This window comes from Equus caballus, chromosome 7, assembly GCF_041296265.1.
Source record: "Equus caballus isolate H_3958 breed thoroughbred chromosome 7, TB-T2T, whole genome shotgun sequence".
Lineage (NCBI taxonomy): Eukaryota > Metazoa > Chordata > Mammalia > Perissodactyla > Equidae > Equus > Equus caballus.
Window position 1 is genome coordinate 71,804,571 of NC_091690.1, and position 20,956 is coordinate 71,825,526.

At 39.4% G+C, this 20,956-nt stretch overlaps 1 protein-coding gene across 3 annotated transcripts in view; it reads right to left on the reverse strand.

The window, feature by feature from the left end:
* The window catches only part of POLD3 (DNA polymerase delta 3, accessory subunit), a 42,148-nt gene extending 21,597 nt beyond the window's left edge, over positions 1-20,551 (reverse strand). Inside the window, exons 1-6 of one of the 3 annotated variants that reach the window (XM_070272063.1) lie at positions 20,094-20,227; positions 19,060-19,115; positions 10,916-11,018; positions 6,440-6,479; positions 4,535-4,667; positions 583-847 (exon numbers count right to left, since the gene is read on the reverse strand). In XM_070272063.1, coding sequence (XP_070128164.1) covers positions 583-847; positions 4,535-4,667; positions 6,440-6,479; positions 10,916-11,017 — 540 coding nt within the window. In that variant the 5' untranslated portion in view covers position 11,018; positions 19,060-19,115; positions 20,094-20,227. Of the gene's footprint in view, positions 1-582; positions 848-4,534; positions 4,668-6,439; positions 6,480-10,915; positions 11,019-19,059; positions 19,116-19,859; positions 20,045-20,093; positions 20,228-20,409 lie in introns of those variants that run through there. The other 2 variants (XM_070272064.1, NM_001100414.2) reach the window with 2 other exon arrangements.
* Positions 20,552-20,956: the final 405 nt, after the last annotated feature.

The following is a 20,956-nucleotide window of genomic DNA, read 5'->3' on the forward strand; positions in this document are numbered from 1 at the left end:
CCCAGGATCCAAACCAGTGAACCCCAGGCCACCGAAGCACAGCACTATGCCACCAGGCTGGCCCCCTTAATGAGACTTTTCTTAAGTCAATGCACTTAAGTTAGGTCAGATGACTGAACAACAAAAAAAAACTAAGGGAAGAGAATGAAGAAAAAAACCAAGAAAATTCATAAAATAGAACAAGAATGTTAAATATACTAGGAAGGAATGCATGCATGGCAAAGTCCAGAATATAACATGTTCCCAAAATGACATATTTCTAATATACAATTCTTTGTACTTTACAATTTTCAAGGTGTTTTCACATGCATTATTTCAACTGGCTCTCACAACAATCTCATTATGCACACAAGGCAGGCATTACCATTTTACAGGAGAATCTGAGGCTTGGTGAGAAGCATTATCAAAAGAAAAAGGACTATTTCAGGTGAGAATATCAAGAATTAAAGGATTCAAACTAAAGTAGAAAAATTAAAACTAAATAGCCAAACCTCATACATAATTAAACTACTACCACTGTGTCTACTAATGCTTTTCTAGTTACTCACTCTAAGCTGTGAAGGCATATCTTTGAAGACTTACATTTGTAACCTCTTTAGCCTCTGTTTTGGTTTCCTTGTTGGCATCTTGGATTTTTGAAGCAGCTTTAGAGGCAAACATTCCCATAATCCCTTTGGGCTGCTGGGAAGTCTGTTTGGAGGTAGGTGGGCCATGACCATTGGCGGTCAATTCGTTACTGGCTTGTGTCTCACTTGACATCTGAAGATTTGTCTGCTCGAACTTTTCAGAAGATGAGGATTCAGCAGGAGTTCTAGGGACTGCAGCTGCACACTGTATGGCACTAAACCTGGGGACAGAAATGTTACATTAATGTCAATATCAAACTTTATTTTCAAACTCTTGCTTCTTTCACACAATACCTTCTAACGCTAATACTATAAAATTAGAAAACTTTAGAACAAGAATGGATTTTAGAATTTATTTTGGGCAAAACTCTCATTTAGATAAAGAAACAAGTACTGGAGAGAAGTGAATGATTTCCTATGTTATACATCTAGTTAGTAATAGAACTAGAATTGGTCTCAGTTGTCTTCAACTATACCATATTGAGTATTTTTGCTTTTTTGAAAAAAGCATCCTAATGCAAAAGTAGGAGTATACCAAACAATAACAAAAGATTAGTAATTTCACCATCCTTAGGAAACCAAATGGTTATCTCTAGTTTTCAAAGACTTTCACCTTATAGGGCTAGATATTCAATAAATACTAACTGAATCAAAATTAAGAGCTTTAAGTATTAACAAATTTCCTGGCAACTGTCCCTTTCATGCCTTAAAACATGGAAGAAGCTGGGAAAGAGCCACTGGCTCTTACAATTTGTGGTCCTTTACATTTGTTAATAATTTCTAATAATTCTAACTAACGGCACCAGATAAGTATGCCAAAAGCCAAGTGAAGAAATTTGGAACAGTTTGCACGGCATATTAAAGGGAATTCTCATCTCTTCTTCTCTAATCCCTGTAGATCTGACGGTTTCACACAAAACCATAACATAATGTCCCACACTGTGAATGAGTAACTGATCCAGCCTTCTCAAATGGCTGCACTTAAAGCAAAGTTCCCTAACTTTTTCTAACAAAGAAGATTTTACTCCCCCCAAGTCTTTTGCTTATTGGGGTGTGTGAGAGTTCCTCATTTTTTGTATTTCAGGTACTCAGCACAAGACCTGGCACGTGGAAATATATGTTGAAAGAAAAGATTAAGTTACTGAAAGTGAGTCTTCTGGCTTCTCTCCCTTTTTCACTGTATCACCTCAACTTGGGATGAGAGAAGACAGCAGTTAAGAAACTACGTGGTGATAGCAATTATAGATCAACAGGGCAAAGCTTCAAGATTAACTGCTAGAATAACTGGCCTAAGAAAAAAATTCCTGATAAATCCTTTAATTTCAGAAGTAACTTTAGACTAAGTAGCCCCAAAGCTAGAGTCTACAGCTCCAAAAATCTTCCACTGATTTATTATGGTCCACATCAGAAAACCCTACATTAACACAAATATTTTGTGCATCAGAGTTAAGAACAGACGGAAACCATTTCCTTTCACCCACCACTCTTCCTCTCTGGCTTTGCAGTGCCTCCATGTACAAGGAAAAGAGCAATGTTTTATTTCACTGTCAGCATCTAAAGTTGGCCCCAAGACAAGTCTTTCTCGATCTGGTCTACATTCCACACCTTAGGGTCAGGACCAGGAACTGGCAATGAGGAAGAGACCAAGTCAGGCTGGGAACATGTCCGAAGAGAGAAGAATCTGCTCAGTCCTAAAGTTTCAGCTCTCTTCCTGTCACAGCACTTCTTAAAACACACGAAACAATGAGTCACATCTCAGCTGGCCTACAATTCTCAGGACCAAATACCAACTTCTTTCTTGGAGATAAATTCTTCACATTTCTACCGAGGATACTTTAAGTATTTAAGTCAAGTTTCATTAAAGTGCTTCCTGTTAGCACATTTCTACTTGCCATGTTTATTTTAGAGATCCCTGTGCAAACTTCATTTTGAATTTTTGAGTCACTTTTATTCGTTTGCTTACTTGCTAGATACAACAGAAGAACTGATTTTTAGAGCTTGACATGCCACAACTAGATTTTAATACAAATTGTTTTTGAAATCTAATAATATAATTACATAAACATATCAGGGTGTTAATGTTTTCTTGTAATCCTTCCCTAAAAGACATCAGACTTATAAATTACTACTCTCTGGCTATATTTATTTATTTATTAAATATCTGTATGCCTATTACACTCAAGGTTTTGTGCTAAAGAAAAAAATACCTAATGTCTATCATTAATTCATTCAATAATTATTTACTGAATGCTTACCATTTGCCAGGTCTCACTTTGGGTATACAGCGGTTAACAAAATAGACACAATCCCTGTTCTAATGGAACTTACAGGAACTTGTTTGGCAATTCTATACCTATTTCTCCTGATAGACCTGGCTTTATTAGTTATCCCATCTCACCCAGTATCTTCAACCATTTCCTCTTTTATGCCTCTTCCCTAACAATACAAGTTCAAGGCATTCTCAACTTTAAAAATGTATATATACTCCCTTAGTCTTAATTCTTCTTTAGCTGCCTCTTTTTCCTCCATCTTACAGTTAAATTTCCTGCAAAGAATTGCCCATATTTGCTGTCTCACTTCCTCATGTCCCCATCTACTCAGTTGACCAGAATCTGGTTACTCCACTGAAAATGCTCTTACCAAGGCTGTCACTAAATCCAACAGACACTTTTCAGTTCCTATTTTATTTAGCTTCTCAGTAAGGTTTGATATTCTCAACCAGTCCCTCCTTTTTGGAACTCTTTCCTTACCTTTTAGAATCCCATATACTCTCATGATTTTCCTCTTATCTCTGGCTGCTCCCTGTTAGGCCCCTCTTTTTCTGCTCCTCCCTTAAAAAATGGCTATCACTTAAACAGTGTTTACTATGTGCCAAGCACTGTCCTAAGTGCTTTACACATATTAATTCACTTAATTCTCTACAACCCTGTGAGGTTGGTACTATTGTTAGCTTCATTTTACTGATGAGGAAACTGAAGCACAGAGAGGTTAAGTCATTTGCCCAAGGTTACACAGGTAGTAATTGTGGCCTGGAGTTTACTTTTTGCCCTTCTTTCATTTTATACATTCTCTCTGCCTGACTGTATCAAATGCTGTGGTCCAATTAAATTACCTGTTTTTTCTGACTCCAAAGTCTCTCTTCTCATTCCAGATTTCTCTCCTTAGCTCAAGACTCACCTCTCTATTGCAAAGGACAGCTCCAGTTGAACTCCCCACAGACTTCTCAAACTCAACACGTCCAAACACAATTCATCATTTTTCCCTCTCTTCCAAAGCCTGCTCCAGCTCATATATTCCCTTTCTTAGAGATAGCACCAGCACTCATCGAGTTGCCCAAGTCAGAAACATGGCCATCATCCTCAACACCATGAACACACCTACACACACACCAGCAGCAGAGCCATGACTCAAGCCCATAACATCAATTTCCAAAATGCACATGCATTATAGTCCATCACCTCCCTGTGCTGTGAACAACACAAAAAATGAGCAAGGTCTGCTCCCAGCTGTGGAAGCTCAATTGCTTTTGGACACAAGGTAGAGGGATATCAAATTAGGACAGTTTTTTGGAGGACAACATTTAAACTGGTTCTTGAAGGATGGGTATGATTTAGACAAGCAGAGACTGGGGTAAGGGAGTAACAAGGGGCACAACAAACATTTCTGGTGGCAGTGACAGGATAAATACATGAGAAATAGATTTATGGGGAGTCCACTAGGGTTTTCAATATGGGTTGTGGCTGCTATTTTTTACCTTATGATGTACTAATAAAACCAGGCATGTGTCTTACTGCAAGATAAATGGGGTTTTACTAGACTTGGCATTCACTCTTAAGAGGCAGCCACTGTGTAAACATCTTACAAAATCAATTCGTAAAGAAGCCCACAAGGAACATTAAGGAGCTCACTTGCTGCAGTTCTGCAAGTTGCTTTTAAGGATGTCATAGTCGGTATTGAACAGAGGCCCACTGTCCTTTAGCATGGCTTTCTGGATGCTGTACACATGGATGCTGGCAGTCACAGCTAGCTTGGACTTCACTGCTACAAGTCAACAGGAAAAGCAGTCTGTTAATACACAAACTTCATAGCGTGCGGGGACTTTAACAAGAAACCCTTCTGCATTAAAGCCATTTGCAATCTGTGGTGGTCCAAAAAGTTCTAAAAGGCCAAATAGCTACATATACAGCCTAACATCAACTCTTCTGTCCATGACGGGGACATTATGACAAGGTAGGTGGTGGTGAGTCAGTTCTAAGTACAGCACCTGTGAGGGTATCACTCATCTAGTGGACACTCAGTAAATATTAATGAATGATTGATGATGACCATGATGTTCTTTTTTTCAGTTAGGAAAGAATCTTACACTCTAGCATATAATTAAGGAATAAGTAATTTCTATCTAAGAAGACTCACTTATGAAATTCAATTTTAGTTTACAAAAAGCAACTCTGTAACAAAAATACTACTAACCAGGTAAGTCTGCAGAGGAAAAACACAAAAGAACATCACAAGAACAAATTTTAGGTTCCATGAAGGAAGGGACTGTGTCTAACTTGTTCCAAGCCTCTAGTGCCTGGCTCAGATTAGATGCTCACTACATATCTATTGAATGAATAAATCTTGCTTTGTCTACCACAATGGAAATTCAAAAAGAAAACAATGGACTTCTCCACCACCCTGAATACCTCAAAGTTAATTTGTAAGAAACGACTCCCCTGGCAGGAGTCTTTATATACAAAGTATGACAGTACAGGTTTTTTTGTGGTTTTTTTTTGAGGAAGATCAGTCCTGAGCAAACTGCTGCCAATCCTCTTTTTGCTGAGGAAGCCTGGCCCTGAGCTAACATCCGTGCCCATCTTCCTCCACTTTATACATGGGACGCCTACTACAGCATGGCTTTTGCCAAGCGGTGCCATGTCCACACCCGGGATCCGAACCAGCGAACCCCGGGCTGCTGAGACGCGGAACGTGCGCACTTAAGCCCTGCGCCACCGGGCCGGCCCCCAGTACAGGTTTTTGTCTTGAGACATAGGTCCAAGATCACATGGACTCCCCACTGTTAGAAAATTTCTTTGAATTGGTTTTTAAAAAATGGAATAGTAGGGGCCAGCCCTGTGGCCAAGTGGTTAAACTTCTGTGCACCCTGCTTTGGCAGCCCCAAGTTTGGGGGTTCAGATCCTGGGTATGGACCTACTCTACTCCTTGGTGGTTCTGTGGAGGGATTCCACATACAAAGTAGAGGAAGACTGGCAAAGACATTAGCTCAGGGCTAGTCTTCCTCAAGCAAAAAAAAAAAAATAAGAGGATAGGCAACGGATGTTAGTTCAGGTGAATCTTCCTCACACACACACAAAAAAAAACCCAGAATAGTAGCATTAATAGTCTTGAAACAGGTGGACAAATTTAATTTACAAGTTATATTAAGTCTTTCTGACTTTAGAAAAGCATTCTTTAATCTTCTTCCTAAAAATATTGTTATGGAACACAACACAATATTTAGAGACTACTGTCTTTTTACAGCTGATGAGGTGTTCCATATGGTATTCATGAGAGGTTTTGTATGTCTGTCACAAGCTTCGAAATCCTGTGATAAAAGTGCTTTATTTATGTCAGCAGCTATTGGCCTTAAAAATGGGAAGTTAGGCAGATGTAGTATCATATTTTAACATGTTTGAGAAACTACTAATAAAAGGAATAAACGGCTCTTCAGTTAAACAGCTACATATATTACATGAGATGTCAGGGGCAGATTTTTTATTGTGCTTACATTAATGCCATAAGAGGAAAACTTGCTAAATCACTGAAACACTTACCTTCCAATTTATCTTCTCTCACTACTGCAACCTTGTGGCACTGTAAGGAAATAACACTTCATTAATGTTGAACGTAGTACAACTTGCAATTTTAAAGTTTCCTTAACAATAATTCAATTGCCCTTAGTTGTGAAATTAGGAAGATTAGGTAACCCTGAAAATAATACGTTATATTTTAATAAAGTCAGACTCATTTTTAACTTGCTTACTTTAAAGGTTCTCAATCGGGGTAAGGAAAATGATAGAGCATAGATACCAATACAAAAAAACCCCTCAAATCAGTGTGAGGAAAAGAGGATTTTTTAGTAAGTGATGTGATGAGAATTACTGTACAATCATACGGAATCAGATAAAAATTGGATCTCCCATGCCATACAACAGAATAAATTTGAAATGGATCGGAGATCTAAACATAAAGAATGAAATCATACATGCACTGCAAGAAAATATGATTGAATCCTTCTATAAATGATATAAACTGAGAATGAGGAAAAGTTTCCTAACTATAATTCAAAATCCAGAAATAAATGAAATAATTCATAAAAACTAACAAAGAACTTTTAGTTGACAAAAAACCTTTAACCAAAGTACAAAGACAAGTGATAAAGTAGGAAAAATATCTGCAACTTATATCACAAAGGGTTAATATATAGTTTCTAAAACAGAGAAAACAAAGACTAAAAATCCTTTAGAAAAATGGCCAAGATATATGAACAGATGGTTCACAGAAAAAGAAATGCAAATGACCCTGAAACATACGGCAACACGTGCTATGTGGAGACAGGTACTCTCATACATTGTTGGTGGGAATGAAAAATGGAAAGGTATTTGGCAGTACCCAACAAAGTACATATGCATCCTACTTCTAGGAATGTAACTCTAAAATACACTGGCAAAAATACACAAAACACATATCCATTAAGTTATTCACTACAGCACTATTTGTAATAGCCAAAAATTGTAAATAACTCAAATGACTATGAATAAGGAACAGGTGAATAAACTAAGGTATATCTATCCATGTAGTATCATGTGGCTGTCACAAGGAATGAGGAATATTTCTATATCTGCTATGGAGTGATGCTATGCTAAAGATCTACTGTTATGTAAAAACAAAGCAAAGTGCAAAACAGGATGTAAAATATAAAAACTTTTACCTAAGAAAGGGCAGTAATATGAATATATATTTGCTTATATTAAAAATATATATAACAACAAAAACAATGAAAGAATGCAAAAGCAATAAAAATAGTTACCTCTAAGGGAAAGAAGGGAACCTAAAAACTGAAAGTGGGGGAAAAAATTTAAATTTAACTAGATACTGAGTTGGTGGCTTAACCACAGAGAGGAATTATTTCAAGTGATTCTAAAACACAGGCTAATTGTGCATCCCTAATAGGATATATCCTATAGACAAAAAGATCTGCACAGAAATTTCAAACTGTTTTCAGTAATCATATTGTTAGAAAAAATATTGGGGTTTTCATAATGCGCTTTCTCTTAAAAAAAAAAAGGCATTCCTAAAAACGTCATCTGTACATTTTTGTACAATGCAAATCTGTACAATAAAAATTACAGAGCTTATGAGAAAGACAACATTAGGAGCTAACCACTCAAATCTATGTAACTTTGTAACAAGAGCCCTAAAAACAATAATTGGTACCATCAGGAAAACATCTGGGCAGCCCAGACAGTTCTGTGTGGTTAAATGCTGCCTCAGGGGAGACTGAAAATGCACAAAAACGACACAGTGGAAATGCCAGTTTGCTGGTGCTAAAACACCACAGACCAGAGTAGAGCTCTGACTCAGTGGGTTCCTGTTAAGGTGGACACAGGAGTAAGTTCAGCATCCACAAACCCAGAGCCTGGCTGGGGATAAGCCCCCTGAGTTTTTTAGCAGTTAAAGAGAAAGGGGAAATATGATTAGTTGATGAGAGAAAGTTCTTCTTTATTGAAAAATTCCAGCCAATAAATCCAGAAGGAATGACAGAATTAGAACACCACCATTTTGTAGCACCTAGTGAATTAATGATCTAGGCAATGATAAAAATCAATCTCAACTAAAATCACTAGATGAAAAGTTAATGAGAAATTTCATAAAGAATGGATCAGGCCGACAACCTCTAACATCACAAAAAGAGAATCAACCAAACATTCCTTTGAAATTTTCAACTACTTCTCTGAAGACTCTCAGGATGAGATTAGGCGGCTTTCACTTTCTATGCACTGCTGTTAAACATTTTTACAATAACAATGATCATCGGAAAAATAAAAATTACTTATAATTTAAAAAATCCATACAAGATCTATAATGTCTTTTTTCTTTCTAGAAACACTTAAAATCTAAAAAAGAAATTAGAAGGAACAAGAACCAAACCTGACATTACGCTTAATCATCTGCCTTTCCTTAGAAGGGCTCTCTTTGAGACAAAAGGCACGGGTAAGCATCTACACTGGTCAGTAATTCTACAGGCTTCCACAGAGCTGCCCTATGGGGCTGCCAGAAGGGAGAGTACAGAGCTCCAAACTTCTCACAACCACTTCAACCACAGTAACCTTATTCAATAGATTTTATATATTAGGATTCTGATTAAGATGTCATTTGAAAAAGCATTCTGCTGTTTTAAAAAAGGTGGGCGGAATTTAAATGCCCTCAAATTTAGAAACAGCCACAGCATAGAAATTTTTAAGTGATTATGGACTACACATCATTTTGAGCAAGCCACAGCATAGAAATTTTTAAGTGATTATGGACTACACATCATTTTGAAAAAGAGTTTCAAAAGAATGCCCTGAGGAACACAATTTGAATGCCTTTCAGGAGTTCATCCAAGAATCCCCTACACCCTGAAGACCAACCCCAAAGACCACGGAAGGATCTGAAATTAAGAACTTATGTCATACGGGTCAGAATAAAAATCTACAACTTTATCTTAAAACATAAATCCTTAACCTTGCACCCTGTTCCAGAAGATGTGTTAACACTCAAAATTTTATGAATATGTCAATATTTTTCCTCCAGATTCTCAAAGGAATCGGTGACCAAAAAAAGAATAAAAAACACTGCTTCAGAGGAACACAATGAATCCCAGGTAAAGAAGTGACTATGATTAGACTGAAGGTATTGGTGAAACTAAAGAAAAAGACTGAAGAGGGCTGGTTAACTGGAAACAACGGAAAGAAGACATTCAGATGCAAACTTCAGCAGTATCCATTCAAGAGCCTGTATGGAGATGATTCTGATGGCAGGTTTATGTCCAAGAGCAAATGAATCCCGGCTGCTTAATTTTGTGTTTCAGATGTATAATGGCATCTGATTCTACCTACACATGCAAATATCTTGATTATTATCTGGCTGGCCAAATAGCTTACCAACAAAGAAAGAATATGTTGGTCAGAAAATATAAGGATCTGATCCCCCTAGCAGTTTTATTTCTCCTTGTAAATTATTAATTTGCCATTCCAGTTGTAAATCTCTCATACTTGGGACTCTACTGCTACAAGACAAATCCAGTGAGTATTCTGATAAATCAGGCTTCTGAACTTCTGAGTCTGAGGGAAAGTCAAAAGGGAAGAGGAAAACTTATATATTAGTGCATCTCTGAGAAGAAGCCCTGATCCCTGGGCTAAGTTCTACAGGGCTGGTTGTGGAGGTAGCGGGAGGTAAAAGGTTTGGGGATGTGAGAACAGAGGAGGTGCGCCTTACTTTTAGGAAGAAGCCAGAGAGGAGGAATTATCAAAGTTCCCAAGGATCAGTCTGGTGCAGCAGAAGGAATGAGTTATCTGTGCAGAGCTTCTGGTGCCCACCAAGGCATGGGAGTAGTAAAATGATCCCTGTGCTCCTGGGAAGGAGATGGAACCAGCTAAGAGAAAGTCAGCAGACCTGAGAAAGCTTTGCAGTTAGGATGATGACAATGCAGCAGTGACGTGTGTTGATGAACGACCAGATACCAGATGGGACCACAACAAAACACTGGAGGATAACGATGTTCCCAGATCACGTCTCTGCACTGCATTAGCTCAGCCCCCTGGCGAAACCCCCATCCTTCAGCCACTTAGACATAAGCCTACCAAAATGAGAGCTCAAATTAAAATCAAGTTCAGTTAAAAAAAATAAAATTGTACTTTCTGAACACATGAGTTTGCGGCTTGACATTTAGACAGGCTGGAAATTAACCACCATTGTCCCCAATCTACCTGCAAGAGGAAGAAGGAATAACAGAAGCAGTCTCCCAATGTTTCACTGCCTAGGAAAATTACATAATAATGATATAGTGTCTGCATCACAGCCAAGATAGTACCCAAACTTCTCAGTGATAGGTTTACTTTAAAAATTCAAAATCATCATCATCTTCAAGTAACTTTTTGGAACTTCCATAATACTAAATTTTGTTGTTTTTTTCCCAATGTTATGTTATATCACGCTGTTTACAGCTCAAACACATTTAAGCTCTTTATAAGGTTCTGAGAACTTACAGAATGTCCATTCTGAATGAGACTGCCGGACACTAAATAGGTGACATGAAGTTGGGCTCCAGAATTTTCCTTTCGCTTCCTTTCAACATAATCATACAGCATCCTGTTCCAAACAAAAGGACATGTCAGTCATTACTAACAGTTTACCTCATCAACTCTTAATTCATGACTTAAAGTTAGATATATTGGGGGCTGGCCCTGTGGCCAAGTGGTTACGTTCTTGCACTCCGTTTCGGCGGCCCAGGGTTTCCTCAGTTCGGATCCTGGGTGAGGACACGGCACCGCTCAACAGGCCACGCTGAGGCGGCATCCCACATGCCACAACTAGAAGGACCCACAACTAAAAATACACAACTATGTACCAGGGGGCTTTGGGGAGAAAAAAAAGAAAAATAAACTCTCTAAAAAAAAAAAAAGTTAGATATATTAAATATAACAGTCCAAATTTTCTACAGTATATTTTTGCTCAGTCTATGGACAGAGTTTAAAAAAAGACAGATTTTAGATGGGACAGGGGAGTTGGGGTCAACTTGTATTGAACTGGCAAAGAGACCAAGCAACTGAAATAAAAGAAATCTAATAATAGGTCAAGAGGGACTGAACCTGCATTAAAACAATGGCAATGACATATAATGGATGGAACAATGAATTAAGAATAAGTTCAGTCACTCTCTACCTACGTGATCCTGGATAAGTTAATTTTTCTAGGCCTCTTAATATCCTGAGATACAAAATGGAAGGCCTGTACTAGATCAGTGATTCTCTTAATCTGGGATTCGTGTGGCCATCTATAACCCTCCAGCCCCAAAACTGTAAGCAAAATGTGTTTTTTGGGGCAGAGACAGTTCAGGGTTTTCAGTAGATTCTCAAAAGGATTATTCCAAAAACATTAAGAACTACTATGTAGATGATCACAAATGTCCAGCTCTGAAATTCCAATTTTACAATTATTCAGATTCAATGCTGTTCCAGAAATGTAGAATGTAACACTTATTCACAATGCCCAGTATTCAGAGCATTCATTAACCTGAGATTCCCAAACACTCAATGTAAAAATAATGCTGCTTTTAGTAACAACTCTAAACATCTTTTTATCCTCAAGATCCAGCAAGTATCAGAAGTTGGCTTCCCTCAATAACTGACAGTTTAACAAAACAACAACAAAAGAGATATACCATTTATGTCTTTTATTTCAAAAAATATTTACTGAGTCTCTATGACATGTCATATTTCTGCCAAGAACAGTTAGAAACTCAAAAATTCACAGAAACTCAGCCTACACTGTTGAGCACTCTCTTTTTGAAGCGTGCCCTCTCTTAGCTTCCATGATCCCATCCCCATTGGGCCTCCTGCGACGACTCTAACTGCCTCTGCTCCCATTCCTGCACAGACTTGACTGCCTCCTCCTTTTCTGTACTGTTCGGATTCTCTCTTCAGCTACCTTTTCACTCTACATTTCAGAGTGGCCAACCGTCTGGTTTGCCTGCATCTGAGGGGTTTCCTGAGACATGGACTTTAAGTGCTAAAACCGACAGTCCTGGACACAGCAAGATGGCTGGTCACCTTACCACATATTCTCCTTGGTCTATTTCATTCATCCTCATGGCTTCATTTATTCCTGACAACATCATCTGCTCAAACCACCCAAGCCAGAAATCTGGGAGTCATTATCCTTCACATCTCCTTATCCAGTGAGTTGCCAAGTCTCATCAGTTTTCCCTCCCAAGTAATTCTTGACTCCTTGCCCTCCAAATCTCTTGACCGGACTGTTTCAATTTCAAGTGTCAATTCCCTCCCTCCCCTCCCCCTTCCCATTCATTATCCACAAGGCTTCCTTGATGAAGTTTTAAAAATGCAAATCAAGTCATTCTGTCAACAAAACTTTGCTGAGTGGCTACTTTCCACTGGGCTTTGGGGATAGAGCAGTAAACAAAGTAGTCAGACTTCCTCCCCTTTTAGAGCTTACATTGTAGAAGAGAGAGACAAAAAATAAACAAACAAGTAAATATATGTTAGATGGTAGTAAATCTACAGGAAAAAAATAAAAGTAAGAAGAATAGAGAGCACCTGAGAAGTTTTGCTATTTTATATAAGGTGATTAGGGAAGGCCTCATGAGCACAGGCCTGCAGGAAGCGACAGAGCCACCAATGTGGGTATCTTGGGGAAAAATATTCTAAGCAGAGAAAACAGCAAATGCAAAGGTTCTGAAACAAGAATGTAAGCAAGATCCAAGGAAAAGAAAAGAGGCAAGCGTGTTGAATAAGGAGGAGTGGTAGGAGAGAGAGAGCCCAGTGCCAGACATATAGGGCTTAGTGGCCTATGTAGAACTTTAGGCAAGGAAATCATTAAAGGTTTAGAGCAGAATAACATGATCGCACCTTTTAGAAAGATTCTTGACTGCTGTGTGGAGAATGTACTGTCGAGGGGCAAGCGACGAAGCAGGGAGACAAGTCAGGAGGCTACTGCAGTAATCCAGGCTGGCTCACATTAGGATGGCAGCAATGGAGGTAGTAATTAGGGGATGAATTCTGGGTATATTACAAAGGAAGAAACAACAGGATTTGCCAGTGGATTGATCGTGGCGTACGAGCGAAAGAGGAGTCAAGGATGACTAGACTAAACAACTTAAAGAATGAAGGTGTCATTCAGGGAGATGGGGAAAAGCAAGAGGAGCAGGTGTTGCGGGGAGAGATTAGGAGTTAGGTTTGGGGGCATGTTAAATCTGAGATGCCTATTAGTCATTAAGTGATGCTAAAAGGTAGCCCGATATTCTTGTCTGAAGTATTACTCCTTCTTCAAGTTTTCAATAGCTCCCCAGCCCCTAAGGATCAACTGCAAGTCCCTAGCAATGACATCTAAGACTCTTCTTGTTCTGGCCCCTGTATCTCTCACCATCCTCCCACGCTCACACAATTTCCAGCCTTATGAAACATTCTGCAGTTCCCCTCGCTCCTTTGTATGCCCTTCCTTCTGCCTGGAATGTTCTTCTGAGATGTCATCCACCTAATTCCTCATCAAGTTAGCAGCTCAGTTATCACCTCCTATGTGAAGCCTTCCCTACCACCATCAGGCCAGGAGGGTACTCCTGGCCTTCTAAGTTATCCCTTATCTGTTATTACAACACTTACCACGCTGCGTTCTATCTACTTAGTTTATATATCTGCCATCCCCACTAGACTATAAGCTCCTTGAGGACAAAAATTTGCCATATTCAGCATTTTTGTTGATTCCTGCATCTCGTTCTCTTTAGTGTTTTCTTCCATGTAGCAACTACATTAGGAAAGATGAGGTAACACAGATTCACAAACATCTTGGTTTATTTATGCTATTTAGGACCATGCTGGCAGAAGAAATGATTGGCAGGTATCATGCCCAAGATGATCTCAAGCTTCCTGGCTAAATGCATTGTCTTTTATCCACAACTCGTCATCTCGCCTATATCATCACAGTGATTGTCCTCTGTGCACTTGTCTCCCCAAATCAATCCAGTTCTCTTTTATAGTAAGAAGAAGGTCCAAACTGCACAAACCCTTTTTGTAAAAAATAATTTCTGCCTATCTGTTGAGTCTCTAAGACGTGTTTATCTAATTTGATTTCACTAAACATTTTATTTTTACCAACAAAACACACAAAATCTTCTTAAATATGAGTGACGACATATGACTTCTTACCAGATGCACTTCCTACACACATAATTACCTATTCTTATTTTAACTCATTATTTTTCCCTCCTAATCAGGTTTACTCATAATTTTCCCCAGGATGAAAACAGAGTATAGTTTACACTGCCTTCCCTAACCTAGTTTAATTCTTTCACAGCATTTTTACAACCTAAAATTACTTGTTTAAGTCAATGTTGGGAAAGACTTGGTCAGATTTGTTGTTTTACGACAAAGCCTAAAATAACGCTAAAAATACAGTAAGAACTGAACAAAAACTTCTTTAATGAATCCAAGCAAATCAGTAACAACCATGCCCAGTCACAGTGATACTTTAAATGCTTCTACTACAGGTAAAAGAAAAAAGGTGACAGAACCCTCTAAGTCTCAATTTTTTCAGGTGTTAAAAGAAGTTGATAACATCCATCACACTGGATTGTTATAAAGACTATGTGAGAGAAATGTTTGTGAAAGTATCTACCATAAGGCTTAGTACTCATTCAACAAATGTTTATTGGCACCTATTATGAATCAGGCACGGAAGACAATTGTGGCATGCCGCATTTCACGAAGAGGGCTGCAACACCTCCCATCCCGAATGCCCTTCTACATCTTCCCACAGAGAGGGGGAAGCCCTCCCCTTCCCTTAAATCTGGGAGGGCTAGTGATTCATCGTAACCAAAAGAATGAAGCAGGCTTGACTTCTGAGGCTAGTCAGAAAAAGCAATCAGCTTCTGCCTTATGCTGGAGCACTGCTTTTGGAGTCCTGAGCTGCTGTGTAAGAAATCCGACTAACTGGAGAAGCTATGTTCTTAGGAAGCCCAGACCACATAAACAGACCATATGCAATAACTGGTCAACAACCCCAGCTGAAATCCCAGCTGGTGGCCAGCATCAACTGCCAGACATGTGCATAAAGATGCCTACAGAAGATTGGGCTCCAGCCATTGAGGCTTTCCAGCTGAGGCACCAGACATTATGGAGATAAACCATTCTCACTGTGCCTTGCCTAAATTCCAAACCAAAAGAATCCATGAGCATAATAAAATGGTTGTTTCAAGCTGTTAAATTTGGGGGTAATTTGTTACATAGCGATAGCTACTGGAAGAGTGATGAACTTGATAAACATGTTCCCTGCCCTCATGGAGCTTATATTCTACTGGGTGGGACACACAATAAGCAAGAAAATGTCAGGTAGTAGTAAGAATTATAAATGTTGGAACAACTGGATATCTACATGCAAAAGAATGAAGTTGTACTCTTTCCTTACACCAGATACAAAACGATTCCTGGAGGAAAAAGTGACTATTTACACATCTTAGTGCTTCATTTAAAATTGGCTTGAGCCAAGACCTGATTTGAAAACTACAGTGTACTCTTTATCATGAGGACTGAAGCATTTTTATTACGTTTGCAAGCATACGATACATAGAAACTTCAAATATAGTAATAATTACTGATGTAAGAGCTACAACCACAAAACTATTAGAAGAAACACAGAATTAAATCTTCATGACCTTGAGTTAGGCAAAGCCTTCATAGATACCATATAGGAAGCACAAGCAACAAAAGAAAAAAGAAAAGAAATTGGACTTCATCAACAATAAGAACTTTTGTGCTTCAAAGGGTGAAGTGAAAGATAAAGTGCAAAGACAACCTAGAGAATGCAAGAAAATTTTTGCAATTATATATCTGATCAGGTCTTGTACCCAAAAGTACAAGAACTTTTAACATCTCAACAATAAAAAGACAATGCAATGAAAAAATGAGCAAAGGAAGTGAACAGAATCTTCTCCAAAGAAGATATACAAATGGCTAATAAGCACATGAAAAGATAATCAACATAATTAGTCATTACAGAAATGCAACTCAAAACCATAATGATATCATTCACACCCAATAGAATGGTTAAAATAAAAGACAGATAATAAAGAGATGACAAAAATGTAGAGAAATTAGAAACCTCATACCTTGTTGGTGGGATTGTAAAATAGTGTCACCACTTTGAAAAACAGCTCCTCAGTTCCTCAAAATGTTATATATGACACAGAAATTCCCATCCTAGGTATATACCCAAGAGAACTGAAAACACAAATCCACACAAAAACTTGTACACAAATGTTCTTAGTAGCATTATTCATAATATTCGAAATGTGGAAACAATCCAAATGTCCATCAACTGATGAATGGATAAACAAAATGTGGTTTATCCATAGTTATGGGTTGTCTTGTGTTCCCCCAAAAAGACAGGTTGAAGTCCTAACCACCCGTACCTCAGTGTAACCTTAGTTGGAGTTGGATTACTGCAGATGTAATTAGTTAAGATGAAGTCATACTGGAGTAGGGTGGTTCCTAATCCGACTGGTATCTTTATAAAACGGCTATGTGAAGATCCAGACACACAGGGAGAATACAATGTGACAACAAAGGCAGATATTGGGGTTATGCAGCTAAAGGCAAGGAACGCCAAAGTCTGTCAGCAAACCAACAGAAGCTAAGAAGCAGCAAGGAAAGATTCTGCTCTACAAGTTTCAGAGGGAGTGTGGCGCTACCAACACCTTAATTTCAGACTTCTAGCCTCCAGGATTGAGAGACAATAAATTTCTATTGTTTTAAGCCACCGAGTTTGTAGTATTCTGTTATGGCAGCCCTAGGAAACTAACAGACCATGTGACGAAATACTATTCAGCCTTAAAAAGGAGTGAAGTATTGCTACATGCTATAACATCGACAAAGCTTACAATATGCTAAGTGAAAGAAATCACACACACCCAAGATTACATATTGTATGATTCCCTTTACACAAAATGTCCAGGATAGGCAAATCGACAGATGGTATATTAGTGATTGCCTGATGCGGGGGGCTGGGGGGGGGCAGGGGGGAAGAGAACAGGAGTAGGCAGAAAATAGTGAGGAACTTAATGGATACAGGGCTTCTCTTTGGGGTGATGAAAATGTTCTAAAATTATTTGTAGTGACGGCTGCACAACTGTGAATATATTAAATGCCACTGAATTGTACATTTTAAATGCGTGAATTGTACGGTAGGTGAATTATATCTCAAAGCCGTTTAAAAAAAAAAAAGAATTATGAAAGAAATTAACAGGAAGATATGATAGAGAGCTAGGGAGGGGTGGGGATACCTGAAATAGGGCATTAGGGAAGGGCTGTTACAAGAAGCAACGTGTGAAATTTGAGCCAAAACCTGAAAGATGACAACTGGGAAAGAGCACTTGAGCCAGAGGAAACGGTGCAAATGTCCTAGGGTGTGACTGGGCTTGGCCTATATGAGCAACAGAAAGACAAACACGGCAAGAGTATAAGTGAGGTAGAGAGCAGCATGGGATGAAGTTGGTAGACAGGCAGGGGCTAGACAGTGTATTAATTCTATAAAAATCATAGGTAATAAGGGCAGCTACAGTAAAAAAAAAAAAAACCAACAGGCTTATATAATAGTTACGTCACTTCATATTTAAACATCGATAACCACAAGAAGTAACTACTCTTACAGGTGTCCATTCTCAAAGTTACCTGAACCTGTTGGGTTTGGGCCAGGACTGGTCTTAGCAAGACCAATCTCAGACAGTCAAAATCAGCCCAAACCCATCCCTGGGCCAAGAGTTTCAGCTCTTGAAGGCATAAACATCGCAGTCAAAATCAGACTCCTAGGACTGTCCAACAGCAACCAAAATAAAGCCAAATAAATCCATTCTAAAGATCAGGGATTTTCCAAGATTTATGGAACATTCCTATGACTCAAAGAAAGTTCCAAGGAACAGGGAAAAATCAGACCACCTTTTAAAACAATTAAATGAGTATTTAACTCAATATGCGTGCCCTCAGTCTGCTCACCAATTCCTCCCTTTGGGACACAGACAATATCTGCATATTTGCAGGTCAAGAAATTTTGAAGTTAATTCAAAAGTTTGTTTTTCCCTTTCAGCCTCAAGTTGGCCTGCAAGTTTCAGCAAGGAAAGGTGAGACGGCAAAATTCAAGAAAGGTAATGCTTTGTGCCATCAACACTCCCTTTTCAGTTTCACTGAAATAGTTCTCCCCTGTCTCATCTGTTATACAGCTGTCTAAAACACCTGTTGACCTCATTATGGAAGTATGTCAACAACACCCAGAGACAGGCCTAAGGAGTATGTATGAAAATGTAATGAAGACATAAGATAACACATAAACATCTCAGATATAAACAGAACTGGCTAGCCTATTTACAAAATTTTAAATAACAAAGTGATGTTAACCAGAGAGCAAGACTACAAATAAATCCAGTAAGTGTATCACCACACATTTGAACAGAAGTCCACTTATCTCCTAAATAATAAACAAAAGTAGTAAAAGGTAGTACAAATAGTATGCTTTCCCATTTCCCCAAGAAAAAAAAAAAGTTCTAACCTAGAGGTTATCTGTAAAGCTGAAAAACAAAGTAAAACAAAAAACTCCAATGTGATTAAAATTAGTAAAAAATTGGACTTACTGTTTGGCCTGGTTAACATGAACCCCTAGCGTATAGCTCAGCCATTTATATGTCACCTGCAAGAAGAAGAAATTTTTTAAACGTTTAATTAGATGACTCCAGAGTGCAGGACAGTCCCAAGGGGTTCTAAAGATTCCTACTCTTAGATGATTACATCTTATAAATTACAATAGATGCCACCCCAGTTTTGTCAAGAACCATCCATCTGGGCAGGCAGGACTGAGAGATTTATCTTACAAATACTAAGTTTGTTTCACAGACCAATTAATGCAAAAGAGTCAAAAAAGAAAGGCTGAATATACACAGAAAGAAAAAGGCTCTCATTTTCTTCACATTCCTTGTTTTATTAAGGCTCTTTTATCACATCCTATCCTTTTTTGGGGCCACCACCAAAAATTATCCTCAAATTCACCCAGAAGCTAGATTTCTTTGAAGTGTGTGACTCAGAAACTTCTAAAGCAAGTTGCAGCCATACAAACAAACATCAAAGGGCACTGGTGGTGCAGCGGCCTGGGAATGAATGAAGTGGATGAATACTTTATCAGAGGTTAGAGGGGAACTGTTGCCATCAAGCCTTGATCTTCCTTCCAGCCTTCCTTGAACTCTCCTGTCACTTGTCGCTTCCTTGTACGCCTGTCACTCTCCTCTCAAAATCTTCCAATTCTAAATGTTGAGTTTCCAATAATTAGAAGACTTGGATAGGTCAGGTAAAGGCAATGTGACGCAGAAGACGGCATTAGCAAGAGATGGACCCAGGTTGGAAAACTGCCTATCCCCTACTAATTCGTATAAATCCTTACTTTATTTGTCCAAAGAAATTATTTGACCTCTTTCTTTTCTAGCTCTGGGTAGGTCACTGTAAAGATTAAATGCAATAATGTGGATCCAAAGCTCACAGTAGGCACTCAGTCACCACGGTTTGCAAAAGGCATTCACACCCATCGTCTCACTTGATCTTTACTCCACCCTGAGAGGCAGGTCAAGCCTGTATCAACACCAAATTTCCAGGAAGAGGAAATAACTTGTCACTTAACCCAGTTAAGACGTAATTTCCTCAACTGTAAACTTGGGACTTAAAACACCAACCACCTTATCAGATAGGTGTAGAGACGCCCTACAAATACTATCAACCGATGCCCCTCCCTCCGCGCGTGACCTCCACGACCCCTGGTGCGTGCGCCGTGCCCAGCCGACCTCTCCCGCGAGTCCTCGCTCGCCCCGAGGTGCGGAGACCTGTCTCCCCTCGCCGGTCCCCACGAGGCAACACGCCGAGGGGTCAAGGCCCCCGCCGCCCTCGCCGGGCCCAGGACCCCAGTTGCACGCCCTCCTTCCCCAGTCCTAGCTCCTCACGATCTTGTTCTGGTCCGTGACGAACTCGTCTATATTTTCCAGATAAAGCTGGTCCGCCATGGTGCTGCGGCGCCGGTCCCCGCCGCCTCGGAGCTCTCCTTGCCGCCACAACCGCAGCTCCCGCCGGCGGGAAACGTCTTTTCTCCCACCCAGGTCCCGGGTCGTTTCCACGGCAACGGAGGCGACGCGCTACGGCGGCCGTCCGGGGGTCAAACTAGTCTCCCAGATGGCGCAGGCTGAAGTGGGCGGAGCTTATGGGAGCGGGCGGAAGTGAGGAGGGCGGGGAGTGGGCGTGGTCAGGAGGGGCTGTTTGTGGAGCCCAGGTTTCGAATCTCCTGTCTGCCAGTTAATGACTGATCCACGGCAAAATAGCTCACCTCAAGGAGCCACAGTCTTTTCACATGAAAGTTGATGAAATAATCCTTGCCCTTTCATACCTTTATTCAACAAATATTTACCAAGTACCTATTTAATCGAGGCACTTCTTTGGCACTGGGGACCTAGCAGTGAACAATAAAGACAGAAATAAAGGAGTAATTTTAGTAGA